At 38.9% G+C, this 12561-nt stretch overlaps 1 protein-coding gene across 1 annotated transcript in view; it reads left to right on the top strand.

The window, feature by feature from the left end:
• LOC114476594 (tetratricopeptide repeat protein 7A-like) overlaps positions 1-12561 on the top strand; it is a 98675-nt gene that overhangs the window by 37765 nt on the left and 48349 nt on the right. Inside the window, 2 exon segments of the mRNA XM_028468327.1 lie at positions 2783-2866; positions 6677-6781. Of these exon segments, the coding sequence (XP_028324128.1) occupies positions 2783-2866; positions 6677-6781 (189 nt within the window).

Raw genomic sequence — 12561 nt, 5'->3', positions numbered from 1 at the left:
GTGTATGGATTTTGGTTTTGGACCATGGGGTCCAAAACCAAAATGAAAAGTTGAATGAAGAAAAAATGTTTCATATCCCCAGAAAGAGTAATCTTTATACTAAATAAAAAGAGAGATTTTTCTTACATTCCCACATGCAGTTAAAGGACAATGAAAATAGAAAAAAAAAGTGTTTTTTTGGATTTCCAGAGACTATCACCCAAGAACCAATACATATCTGTGACTAATCATTAGTGATGTGAACAGTCTATGTTCATAGCTCTAAGCTGATCACATTACAGGGAGCTGAGACTAAGTTATTTACTGAAGGACCAAATATGTTCCAGACCCAAACACACATACATTTAGAGGAGCTGGCATGTCCACCAGATATGATGTATAGCAGATCTATTTCTATATTATGAGAAAGTAGGTGGAGCTATATTAATATACCATATTTACCTTTCCTATCTGATGGAGTTCCTGACATATTGGAAGCTGAAATTGGAAAAAAAAAATAAGTGCATGTGAAAATCTACACATACCACCCAATTATCAATATCTCAAAAAGTATTCATCTGATCAAATTAAAAATGTACAGTGTGTCTGTTGAATATTTAACAATTAATACAATTGGAACAATTGGTAAAAATTTCAGGAATATTTGAGACCAAAGTGTGTGGGATGTCCTGAATATGTGTTTAAATGACCCCAGTAGAGATGTTAGCTAAATGCTAAATGCTCTTAAACACTACATTGAGCTCAGGTATTTGATGATGAACACGCCTTAAGGTGTAAAACAGCTGACACGCTGTTCCTAATGTTTCTAAAGCTGTGGTGCATCTAGCAACGTGTGCAGGGGTCAGTGCTGCTATGGAACAGCAACCACACTACAGTTCCTCAGCAGCTGCCACTGAACAGAATGTTCAGAGAATGTTCTCACAATCAGGCCTTCAATGATGCTTCACAGCTAAAATTAATCCATGTACCCTTCGTTCTTTGGTTATTCCGTTTTAAAACCAAATCAAAATAACTAATAAATGGTGTGGTTATTTTGTTTTACTGACTTAAAACCAAAACAGAAATACAGAAAAAACAAAAATCGGACAAGCAGCGTTTTTCTGCTTTAAAATTAAATCATCTGTTTGTGTGATATTTGGATACAGTATTTACGGCCACACAGAGGGGACACACAGGGGGGCGGACTTTTACTCCCGGACAAATAAAGGAGCCACACATAAGTCACTTTACCGATAACTGGTGAATTGAAGTGTTATTAATACATAAGTAAAAACCAAATTTTAAAAAATGGATGTTACTAAAACATTCACATGATGTGATTAAAGGAACCAAAGGTGGTGTAATGAATCTACTGGTGCTCTTCGTTTCTAGTGATCAACTTCCGTGTGTGTTGACGGCTGCCGTTAGTGGCTAGTGGTATTATAATGTGCAAAATAAATATGTTTTACTGCCATTAAAATAGATGTCATGGTTTTTGCTGAATACATATTTTTTATTTTTATGTTTTGCTGAAATAAACCTTAACAGGTCGAGTGTGTGCGACGGAGTAGCGGACTTCAGTTCTGGTCCAGTTTGCCATTAATATTTTTATTTTTCAACAGAAAAACACTGCTTATCTGGTTTTGGATTTTTCTGTATTGGTTTTAAGTCAGTAAAACAAAATTAACCACACCATTTATTTATTATTTTGATTTGGTTTTTAAACAGATTAACAAAAGAACAAAGAGTACATGGATTTGATAACCCATGTTCAAAACAACCCGCCATAAAAACAGTTTCTGACAGGCTGTCACTCTGATCAACACTAAACAGTCAAAGAGTGTCAGACCTGTTTCTGTGAAATAACCCTGGAACTAAACATAACAACCCTGGATCAACCTGTCACTGAGAATGTTCATGTACATACTATTTAATTAGAATGTTCTCCTGCACTACTCATCAATGCACGACTGCACTATTATCTTATTCTTGTTATATTTTATTATTATTTTTTATTTATTTTTTTATACTATTATTATTATTATCTTGTTATTTTATTTAGTTTTGCACATTCTAGTCTAACTACAGTTTATATTTATGTTTATATTTATTATTATTTTTTCTAGTTGATGTTTACACTATTAGAGAGAGCACAGTTCACCAAGTCAAATTCCACGTGTGTATAACATACATTACTTGGCAATAAAGTTGATTCTGATTCTGATTACAATTCAATCACGATTACAGTGACCATGACGATTACAATTATTTTTTATCCTCAGAATGTCATTGACAATTACATTCTCAATTACTGAGCCTGAAATAAATATTCTATAAAACTTAACCTTCCTCTTGTATTAGCTTTCTGTTAGCATCTCTAATGATAACAGGTCCTAAATCAGCTGTAAAATACACAAAGCAAATATCTGCCATCTAATTTCTTTCATATCTATTGGTTTCCTTGTTAGGCTTCTTAATAAATTCAAATGTAGGTATTGATATTTTTGGTGTGGGTCAGTTTACCCCTCAATTTATTTTTTTTAAATGGTAAAGTGTTGAATGCTTGATATGAAACATACTTTATATATTGTTGATTACATATGTGTAGAACTGTACATAGAACTGGAACATTGTTCCACAGTTTTGTGTTAAAATGTAATTGACAACTTTTATAGAATTGTCATGGCAATTACAATTATAAAGTCAATTATCTGAACTCAATTACAATTTAATTATGATCACGACAGTAACAGGTTGGTGTTTGATCAGTTGCATAACTTCTTCTTCTCCTTCTCCTCCTCAGTGTCTGGAGAGAGCCATGAAGTTCTCCTTCAACGAGTTCCACCTCTGGCACCAGCTGGGCTTGTCACTCATGGCTGGGAGGAAGGTGAGCTCATCCTGCCTCATATAATATATCACACACACAGAGACACAGCAGACGTCCATCCTGTGTCTGTGTGCAACAAATACCAGGCTGTGCATAGGGAGGGAGGGGCAGGATGACCACGGTCTGCAAGGCTTACACTAGGGCTATGTCTGAATAGTCACGGGGTTAAGGAAAAGGAGTTAGGAGACTTCCTAAAGGAGTTAGGAAAAGGCCGTCACGTTGTTTTGACAATCAGAAGCACTTCCACTACTTGACTTAATAATCCCACGGTGGTGAAAAAACTACAAATTTCCTAAAATAGATTAAAAGCACATTTATAACACTTTCCACTGTGCCTCTAATTGCTGATATAATCTCAAATATCACAAATGCTGTGTCCGAATTTTCCCTCCTATCTCCTTTCCTATCCACTGTTCCTTCACCCCCAGAAGTGTTTAAGTGGTGGCCATGATATAGAGAAAAAGAGACTCAATGCTTCCTTTTTACCTCCTTTAGCCTAGGAAACACTGATGCTGGATAGGAAAGCAGATAGGATGGACTATGCAGATGCAGCCATAATATATGGGTTAGATTATTATTATTATTATTATTATTTAAAAGTTGTTCAAGGCATATTATTGCATTGGTAGTTTACATGATCTCCATCCTTTTTCAGTCTTCGTGAGTTTCCATGAACGCTCTGATGTGTGTGTCCCTTTAAATGTTGTCGCCGCAATGAATTGTGGGTCAGCATTATGTGATCTCCTTTGGTAAAGGAAGCATCAGTGTTTCCTAGGCTAAAGGAGGTAAAAAAGGAAGGATTGAGCCTCTTTTCCTCAGCTTTTAAAGAATGTGAACGCTCCGTATCATGGCCGCCACTTAAACACTTCTGGGGGTGAAGGAAAAGTTGCTAGGAAAGGAGATAGGAGGGACTATTCAGACACACCCTAGGGTGCTTTCACACATGCCTCTTTGCTCCGCACCAGGCTTCGCTTACTCGGATACTCCAGTGTTTTAGCGATAAGTGAAAAGTCACTGGAACTCTGGTTCGGAGCAAACAAGCGAACTCTGGTCCTCTGAAAAATGTAGCTTTTGGTTCGGCTCGAACGACCACCACACAGCCACACACACTAATATCCATCCATCCATCCATCCATCCATCCATCCATCCATCCATCCATCCATTTTCAGAGTCACTTTGTCAGCACACAAACATTTACTCACTCCTTTGTGTATTTTCCCACGTCATTCATTTATTTCACTCATCTCTGTTTTCTCAAACTGCTCACATGATCAGCGATGGCTGCACATTTATGACTGCTCGGTTTTATCTGCGTATATATTCTCATATCTTCACACGTTACACATCCTTACCGGTAGTTACCGGTGACATGACGACTGAGCGCACCGAGTCCATCGGACTATATGTGTGACATCACCCAAAGAGACAATCACAGGTCACACTATTGCTAACGTTAAAGCTTTCAGTGTTCCTTTAAAGCTGCAGGAAACAGAAATATGTAAATATGTAAGGATTGAAGAACTCCCTCGTTAAGGCCTTTTATCGATACAAGAATATAAAATGATAAAAACACATGCATGCTTATAGAACTGGGCATTCTTAAAGCCTTGAACCTTTACCAAATGCATAAAAAAAGGAATAAATAAATACATGGTGTATACATCTTCAAAGCTTCATACAAACGAATGATTTTTACATGATTTTGAAACTTAAAATACTTGTATATAAAATACATAACATAAAATAAATTACATAATTTTTTAATCTAATTAATTCATTTTATACACCCCTAATATATATATATATATATATATATATATATATATATATATATATATATGCACACAGTATATACTGTATTGTAGGGGTGTCTTGATATAAATTATTCACTCAGATACCGATACTGCATCATTTTGTATTGGATACGATATCACTGATCAGCATTAATTCTTAATCCCTGTATTAATTATTTTGTGGAATGTCATAAAAGTCTTGATGAAGTGAATTTTATCAAACAGGGAACAGTAGTCAGCAACAGTATTATTAACCAATGGGTGATATACATTTTAACTTTAAACAGAAGAATATTCTACAATAGAAAAAAAATAAAAAAATAAAAAAAAATATATATAAATATATATGTATATATATATATGTATGTATATAAATTAGAAGAGCCTGAAAAAAATCAATAAAAACAATATTTATTATACTGGCTATTTTAGATGCATTCCGATCTGATACTTGTTTATTTTTCTGATAAAATACAGAGATGGGCACGTTTTATCACAGCGGGGACATAAAAATGTGAGATCCGAGGGTCAAGTTATTGCATTCATGTCAGCATTTATAATTATGACCAATGAACATTAATGCAAGAAAAAAAAAACTAAGGGTTTGTGTGTTTTTGGAGTCATTTTGTTTATTTTTTGTTGTTTTATTTGAGCGTTTCTTTTCTATTTGTTATCTTGTGTGTTTTTGTGTGTTTTTGTATTTCTTTGTTATTTTTTGAGTGTTTGTTGTGTTTTGTATTTTGGTTGTCATTTCTGTTTTTGGAATCATTTTATGTATTTTGTTGTAGTTTTGTATATTTTTCTGTCATGCTGTGTAGTTTTATTGTCGTTTCAAAGGCTTTTTTCTTATTTTATGTGGTTGTGGAGTCAATTTGTGTTGTAGGAGTCATTTTTTTTGCATATTTTTGATATTTTCTATAGTTTTAAGTTATTTTCTGTATTTTGGTGTTCATCCTCTGAGATTAAGCCCTAAATATTGGGTATTTCTCTGTCATTTTGTGTGTTTTGTTGTCATTTTGTATTTCTTTGTTATTTGTTTTTGTTGTTGTGTTGTGTGTTTTGGGAGTCAGTTTTTGTTTTCAGTGTCATTTTATGTATTTTTCTATGGTTTTGTATAGTTTTACGTCATTCTGTGTACTTTTGTTGTGTTTTGTATGCTGTTCTCATTTTATGTGGTTTTGGAGTTAATTTGTGTTGTAGGAATATTTTTTTTGTGTATTCTTGTTGTTGTTTTTTTTTTTAATAATTTTTCAGTTATTTTCTGTATTTTTATGGTCATCCTCTGAGATTTTGGCATAAATATTGGGTATTTTTCTGTCATTTTGTATTTCTTTATTTGATTGTGTTTTTGTTGTGGTGTTGTGTGTTTTGTGAGTCAATTTGTGTATTTTAGTTGTCATTTGTGTCTATTTATGTTGTAGGTGTCATTTTTTGTGTATTTTTCTATAGTTTTTCAGTTATTTTTCAGTATTTTTAGGGTCAGCCAGTTTTTGGCAAAAATATTGTATATTTTGTGTGTTTTTTTGGTTTGTTTTTTTTACCCCATATATACAGTATATAAACACATAATAAGTAGAGTGCAGTACCTCCCCTGTGGCTGTGATATGAAATCATTGATACGACTCACCGCATAAAGTAACACGTTCAGATGAATGAGAACTCTAGAAATAGGCTCTGCTCCCTAGAAGGAGAAGATCCGCTTCTATTTAGGGCCGTGTGTGTGTGTGTGTGTGTGTGTGTGTGTGTGTGTGTGTGTGTGTGTGTGTGTGTGTGTGTGTGTGTGTGCGTGTGTGTGTGTGTGTGTGTGTGTGTGCGTGCGCGTAAGCACATGCTCCATTAATGATTGACCCACATGATTAATGTGACAGTGTATCTAAATGAGTCTATTAAAGCTGTGTGAGGAGAGTTGATACGTGTCTGATGAACCCACTTAAGAATGATCGGGGTGGTTGTGTGACACATGTGTACATGAATCACTTTGTCATCAGTTGTGTGTCAATGTGTGTATTTCTCCAGGGAGTTGCTGCAGTGTCTGCTTTAAAAGAGTGTGCCAGGATGAGACCTGAAGACCCTTCACTGCCACTACTGGCTGCTAAAGTCTGCATTGGTCAACTGCACTGGGTGATTACACACACACATATAATTATAATGATAATGATAATAATTATAATGATAATAATGATAATGATAATTATAATAATAATAATAATACATCAATTCTATATAGCGCTTTTTTGGATGCTTTACAGATTTAAGGGATTATTCTTTCACTCCACATACACACAAACAAACAAAAGTACCATTGCAGATGACAACCAAAATACCCTAACACACAAACGCAAACATATTGAAAGAAAAATGCTCAAAATGACTCAAAAAGCACACAAAACAACAAATAAGTACACATTATGTTTTTAAAAACACATAAAACAGTTATTATTTTTTATTAATCGGTATATTCTTCTCTTATTTTGTGTGTTTTTGTTGTTGGTATTATTTAAATTATTCTATCTCAGTGCTTGTGTTTTTGGTGTTGTTTAGTTTCTCTGTTATTTTGGTGTATTTTGGAGTAATTTATTTATTTTTCTCATTTAGTGTGTCTTTGTTGTCTTTTTGTGTGTTACTGGTAATGAGTAATAGTATTTTTCGCTCTCACTGTGTGTTTTTGATGTTATTTTGTTGTCGTTTGTCTGTTCTTTTTATTATTCAATGTTTTTTTCTCTTCTTTTGTGATGTTTTGTTGTTGTTTTGTGAGTTGCTGGTAATATTTAGTATGATTATAATTTTTAACATATTTTTAATGCTTTCATTTGATAATTTTCCTCGCTCTCTCTTTTAAGTGCCATCGCATACCCCGAGGGGTACACGCACCCCCATTTGAGAAGCACTGGTTTAGATGCTGCTGTTGTTGCGAGGATGAGATGAACATGGGTGAGGGTACGTCAGAGAAGAGAAAGGGGTCAGAGATTAGAAGAGACGAGTGGAGAGAGCACATCTGTCAGCAGCTGGAGATCATGGCTAAGGAGCTTATGTGTTACACACAATGAGACACTATGGCCACAGTGCAGCAGGGTGGCATCACAATAACGTCTAGACTTATAAAGTCACACACGTCTCTCTGATTTCAGCACTTCTAGACAGAGAAGCACCAGAATGTCATCATTGATTCTTTATTATTGTCTGACTTTTCTCTTCGTGTAGAAACCACGTCACCATTATTATTGGTGATGTACCAGTAAAGCTGCTTTTCTAAATTCCTGAAGAGCAGTGATGCAGATGTGGGATTTCTGCCCGACAACAGTGACATGTTGTTCTTTTACACCATTCAAAGGAGGGACAATCATATAATCCTCAGAGAACAAGAACAGTTTTTAATACATGTGACATGGCTTTGAAAAAAACTGGAGACAAAGGAGTGACTGGAGGAGCTGGATCTGCTGCACGAGTGGTTCTCAAATGGGGGTACATGTACCCCTAGGGGTATGTGATGGCACTACAGGGGGTACTTAAGAGAGAGAGAGGATAATTGACAAATGAAAGCATTAAAATATGCATTTTTTAATGTTTATTTTTAGTTGAAAAATGTTATTAATACTAAATATTACCAACAACTCACAAAATGGAACTAAACTATCACTGAATGTACATATTATTTAATTTAAATGATCAACTACGCACACTCTTTAATGTAAATACTGTAAAAAGATAACACCTCATGTTCATTATCCTTTTGCACTTCTCACCACTGCGCTACTATCTTATCTTATTTAGTCTTGTACACATTAGTCTTTAATTACTTGTTTATGTTTTGTTAGTTGATATTATTATTTGTTATTATTTAATGTTTACGTTGTACAGAGAAAACAGTCTACCAAAGTCAAATCCCTTGTGTGTTAAACAATAAAGCTGATTCTGACAACAAAAACAAACAAAATAAGAGAATAACACACTGAATAATTAACTGAATAACTTCGGACTAAGAAGGAGGTACGGTCTTTCCTGGGGCTAGTTGGCTGGTACAGGAGGTTCGTGCCACAATTTGCAACCATTGCTGCACCACTCACAGCGCTCACGAGTAAAGATCAGAAAAACCCGGTGACCTGGTCTAAGGACTGTGAGACGGCTTTCACCAAGTTGAAGACCTTGCTGTGTTCCTCACCTGTCCTGAAAAGTCCAGATTTTAACCAAAAGTTCCTGGTTCAAGTAGATGCATCAGCAGTGGGCCTTGGAGCGGTTTTGGCGCAAGGAGATCTTGGTAAAGAGCGTCCCATCCTGTATCTGAGTCGCAAACTACAGCCACGAGAAACCAGGTATTCCACTGTGGAAAAGGAGGGCTTGGCCATCAAGTGGGCATTGGAGAGCCTGCGATACTACCTGCTTGGAAGAGAGTTTGACCTGGAAACAGATCACCGTGCCCTTACCTGGATCAACTCAATGAAAGATCAAAACAGTCGCCTGACCCGATGGTATCTTTCTCTTCAGCCGTTCAAGTTCCTCATCCGACACCGATCAGGAAAGATGAATGTGGTGGCTGACTACCTGTCAAGGTTTCCGCACATCGGTAACCTCCCGGAAGAGAGGGATGATGTGACGGAGCAGGTCCGTCACTGACCGCGGCAACAGCACACACACACACACACACACACACACACGCAGCGCGGAACAGTGACAGCTATAAAGCAGACACGTCATCCTCCAAACCTTTCCCTTCTGACAGCGGTTCTGTGTGCAGATAGTTAAATAACATAACCTCTCCTTCCTTCCCCAGTCATAGCGCAACCAAGGGTGCACACTTGGAAGCTCTAGTGGTTAATTGGCATACATGCAAAGCGCTCTTACCTGCAGTCGTCCCATGTAGGGATGAGGAAACGGGGCACATTACTTCCGCCTTTTTTATAGTTTATTGATACCACTAAATGGTCACATGATGTGGGTAATTTAGATATTTATTATTCCTGGGGGAAAATAAGTGTTATTTGGGGTTGATTGAATTTAAAATAGGTAATTAAAAAACCTATAAATTAATGATGGGGATGACAATGTGTGGAATGGTTTATTGAGAAGAAACTATTCTTTGGGAAAAATAAATCAGGAGATTGATGACGCCCAGTAGGAGGGGCTTTAACTTTAAATACAGGCTGCTATGGCCTAGTGGGGAGAGTTGGTTCTGGGTTACAGAGCAGGTAACACCAGGTGATGACAGAGTTGGTCTGATGAGTCACAGAAGGACTCTATTCAACTTGGTTTTTTTTGTTTGTTTTTGTTTCATTGTATCTATTGTAAATAGTATTTTCTCATCATTGTTTTTCCTGTGCTACACCTTTGGAGGCCGGCTGTAAATAAATTCAAGATCACTAAAATCTTCTGACTACGCCTGTGTTTTGCCCACTCTTTGGAGTGTTTTTGGAAGGACCCCACGACAAATGGTGTCAGAAGTGGGATGGCTAGTCGCAAGAAGATTATCCGGTCCAAAAGAGCACGCACAGGACTACGTTCACAGCAGCTGGACGAGGAATCTGAATGGACTGATCCAGATTGGGAGGTAATGTCGGCAGCAGAAGAGGAAGCGAATGAGCCCAGACCGGGATCAGCCTCAGCAGGGGCCAATGTCCCAGAAACAGCAAGCAGCACAGGAGGAGGTGAACTGCTTACCATGATGAGAGACTTTATGGCTGCACAGCAGAGGAGAGAAGAGGGCCTGATTGCAGAGCTACGGGGCCTAAGGGTTTCTCTTCCAAACCGGCCTACACCTGCTGCCACTCCTAGCACTGTGACGGCAAGCAGCCCAAGGCTAGACCTGCCAACACCGGCACACCAACATCAGAGGTCCCCATCTGAGGCTGCAGAGACTGTTACCTTTCAGTTGCAGGGTTCCAGCAGCGGACCTCAGCAGCCAAATTCGGAATGGAGGTATTATCAAGACCCTAAAATTCCTCAGTATCAGATGGGTGAGGACATTGAAAACTTTGTGCTGCGCTTTGAGCGCATTGCTAAGACTTGGAAGTGGCCTGAATGTGAATGGGCCTGCCGACTTGTTCCATTGTTGACCGGGAAGGCACTGGAGGCCTACACTGCAATGGACGAAGAGAGAGCCCACTGCTACCCAGACCTGAGAACAGCCCTGTTGACGAAGTTTGACATCTCACCAGAAACATACCGTCAGCAGTTTAGATCCACGAATATCCCGCCTGGTGAGAATCCAACCGAGACCTACCATCGCCTAAAGGGGCTCTACAGACGTTGGGTCAGGCCGGAACAGCATTCCAAGGAGGAAATCGGCGAGACTATCATCTTGGAGCAGCTTCTTCGGATGCTTCCAGTGGAGGTGAGGACCTGGGTAAAGGAGCACGAGCCAGTGGAGGGTCTTCCTGCAGCCAGGCTGGCTCTACAGTACCAGAACGCGAGGAAGGGTATCTCCACTCCACGCAACATCGGTACACCTCAACGGGCATCCTTCCAGCGACCTCAAACGGGGCCATGTTGGGGGAAGAGCAGCCTTGAACCTTCAGGTGATGTCAAATCTGTCCCAAACCAACGTGGACTGGGTAAGAACCTTGTTTGTTTTTACTGCCAGCAGCCAGGACACAAAGCTTCTGTGTGCCCCATACGCAAAGCTAAAGTCACAGGCGCTTGCTATGCACCCCGACTTGAAGTAAGTTCTAGCGGGGACATGGCTGTGAAGACTAAACTTAAAACTGTGATGGTCAATGGACAGCTGGTAACAGCATTATTGGATACTGATAGTTTTATGTCCCTGGTTAAACAAAGCCTGGTACCAGTAGGTAGTATGGACTACAGCAGAACCGTAGACATTTCGTGTGTACATGGTGACAAGCATTTTTATCCAAAAAGTGATCTTACCATTACCATTGATGAACAACCCTATCTTATGACAGTGGGGGTAGTTGAACATTTACCTGTTGATGTCATTTTGGGGTGTGACTTACCAGTGCTTTTAGATTTGCTACATGACAATGACAGAAAGACTGATACGGTTGTGGAAAATCCCAGAGTATTGGATACAAATGTAAATGTTTCATGCCCTGTTAGTACCAGAGCCCAAACAAAAACTGGTGTCCAACCGCTCCCAGACCTCGACAGTAGTCTGTGTGACGGTGGCACTAAGGGGCCAAGGAAATCACGCCGCCAACGGCGCTTTGAAAAACAACTAATGGTATCTCCACCGGTCAGACAGGATTTGTTGGGTGAGAAAATGTGGGATGTACCTGAAAATATTTCTGAGTTGCAAAAGTGTGATGCAACATTGAGACCTTTGTTTGCTAAAGTGACTGAAGAGAATATCAGAGATTGTGTGGGAAAAGATATATTTATGATTGAGAATGATGTGCTTTACTGTGTTTCGGTTGAAGCTAAACGGCTTGTGATCCCAGCAAAGTGTAGAGACCTTGTCATGCATCTCGGACACACACTCCCATGGGCAGGACATTTAGGTCGCCACAAAACGTATATCCGGGTTAGTTCACGGTTTTATTGGCCCTCAATGTACTCTGATATTCAGAAATACTGCACTACATGCCCCACATGTCAGAAAACTTCTGCTGCCCGCAGGTCTGACCGGGCGTTTCTGCAGCCCCTGCCAGTTATCTCTACGCCATTTCGCAGAATCGCCATGGACATTGTGGGCCCACTCGTGAAAAGCAGCAGTGGTCATCAATACATCTTGGTCGTATGTGACTATGCCACAAGATTTCCAGAGGCATTTCCCCTCCGCTCCATCACCGCTCCAGCTGTGGTGCGTGCCTTGGTTCAACTCTTCTCCAGGGTGGGAATACCGGACCAGATCCTAACCGACCAAGGCACAAACTTCACCTCCAGGCTGATGCAGCTCCTCTACAACCAACTGGGCATCACCGGACTCAAAACCACCCCGTATCACCCTC

The sequence above is a fragment of the Gouania willdenowi genome, chromosome 15 (assembly GCF_900634775.1).
Source record: "Gouania willdenowi chromosome 15, fGouWil2.1, whole genome shotgun sequence".
In the NCBI taxonomy this organism is placed as follows: Eukaryota; Metazoa; Chordata; class Actinopteri; order Blenniiformes; family Gobiesocidae; genus Gouania; species Gouania willdenowi.
This window is presented reverse-complemented; position numbering and strand designations above follow the sequence as displayed.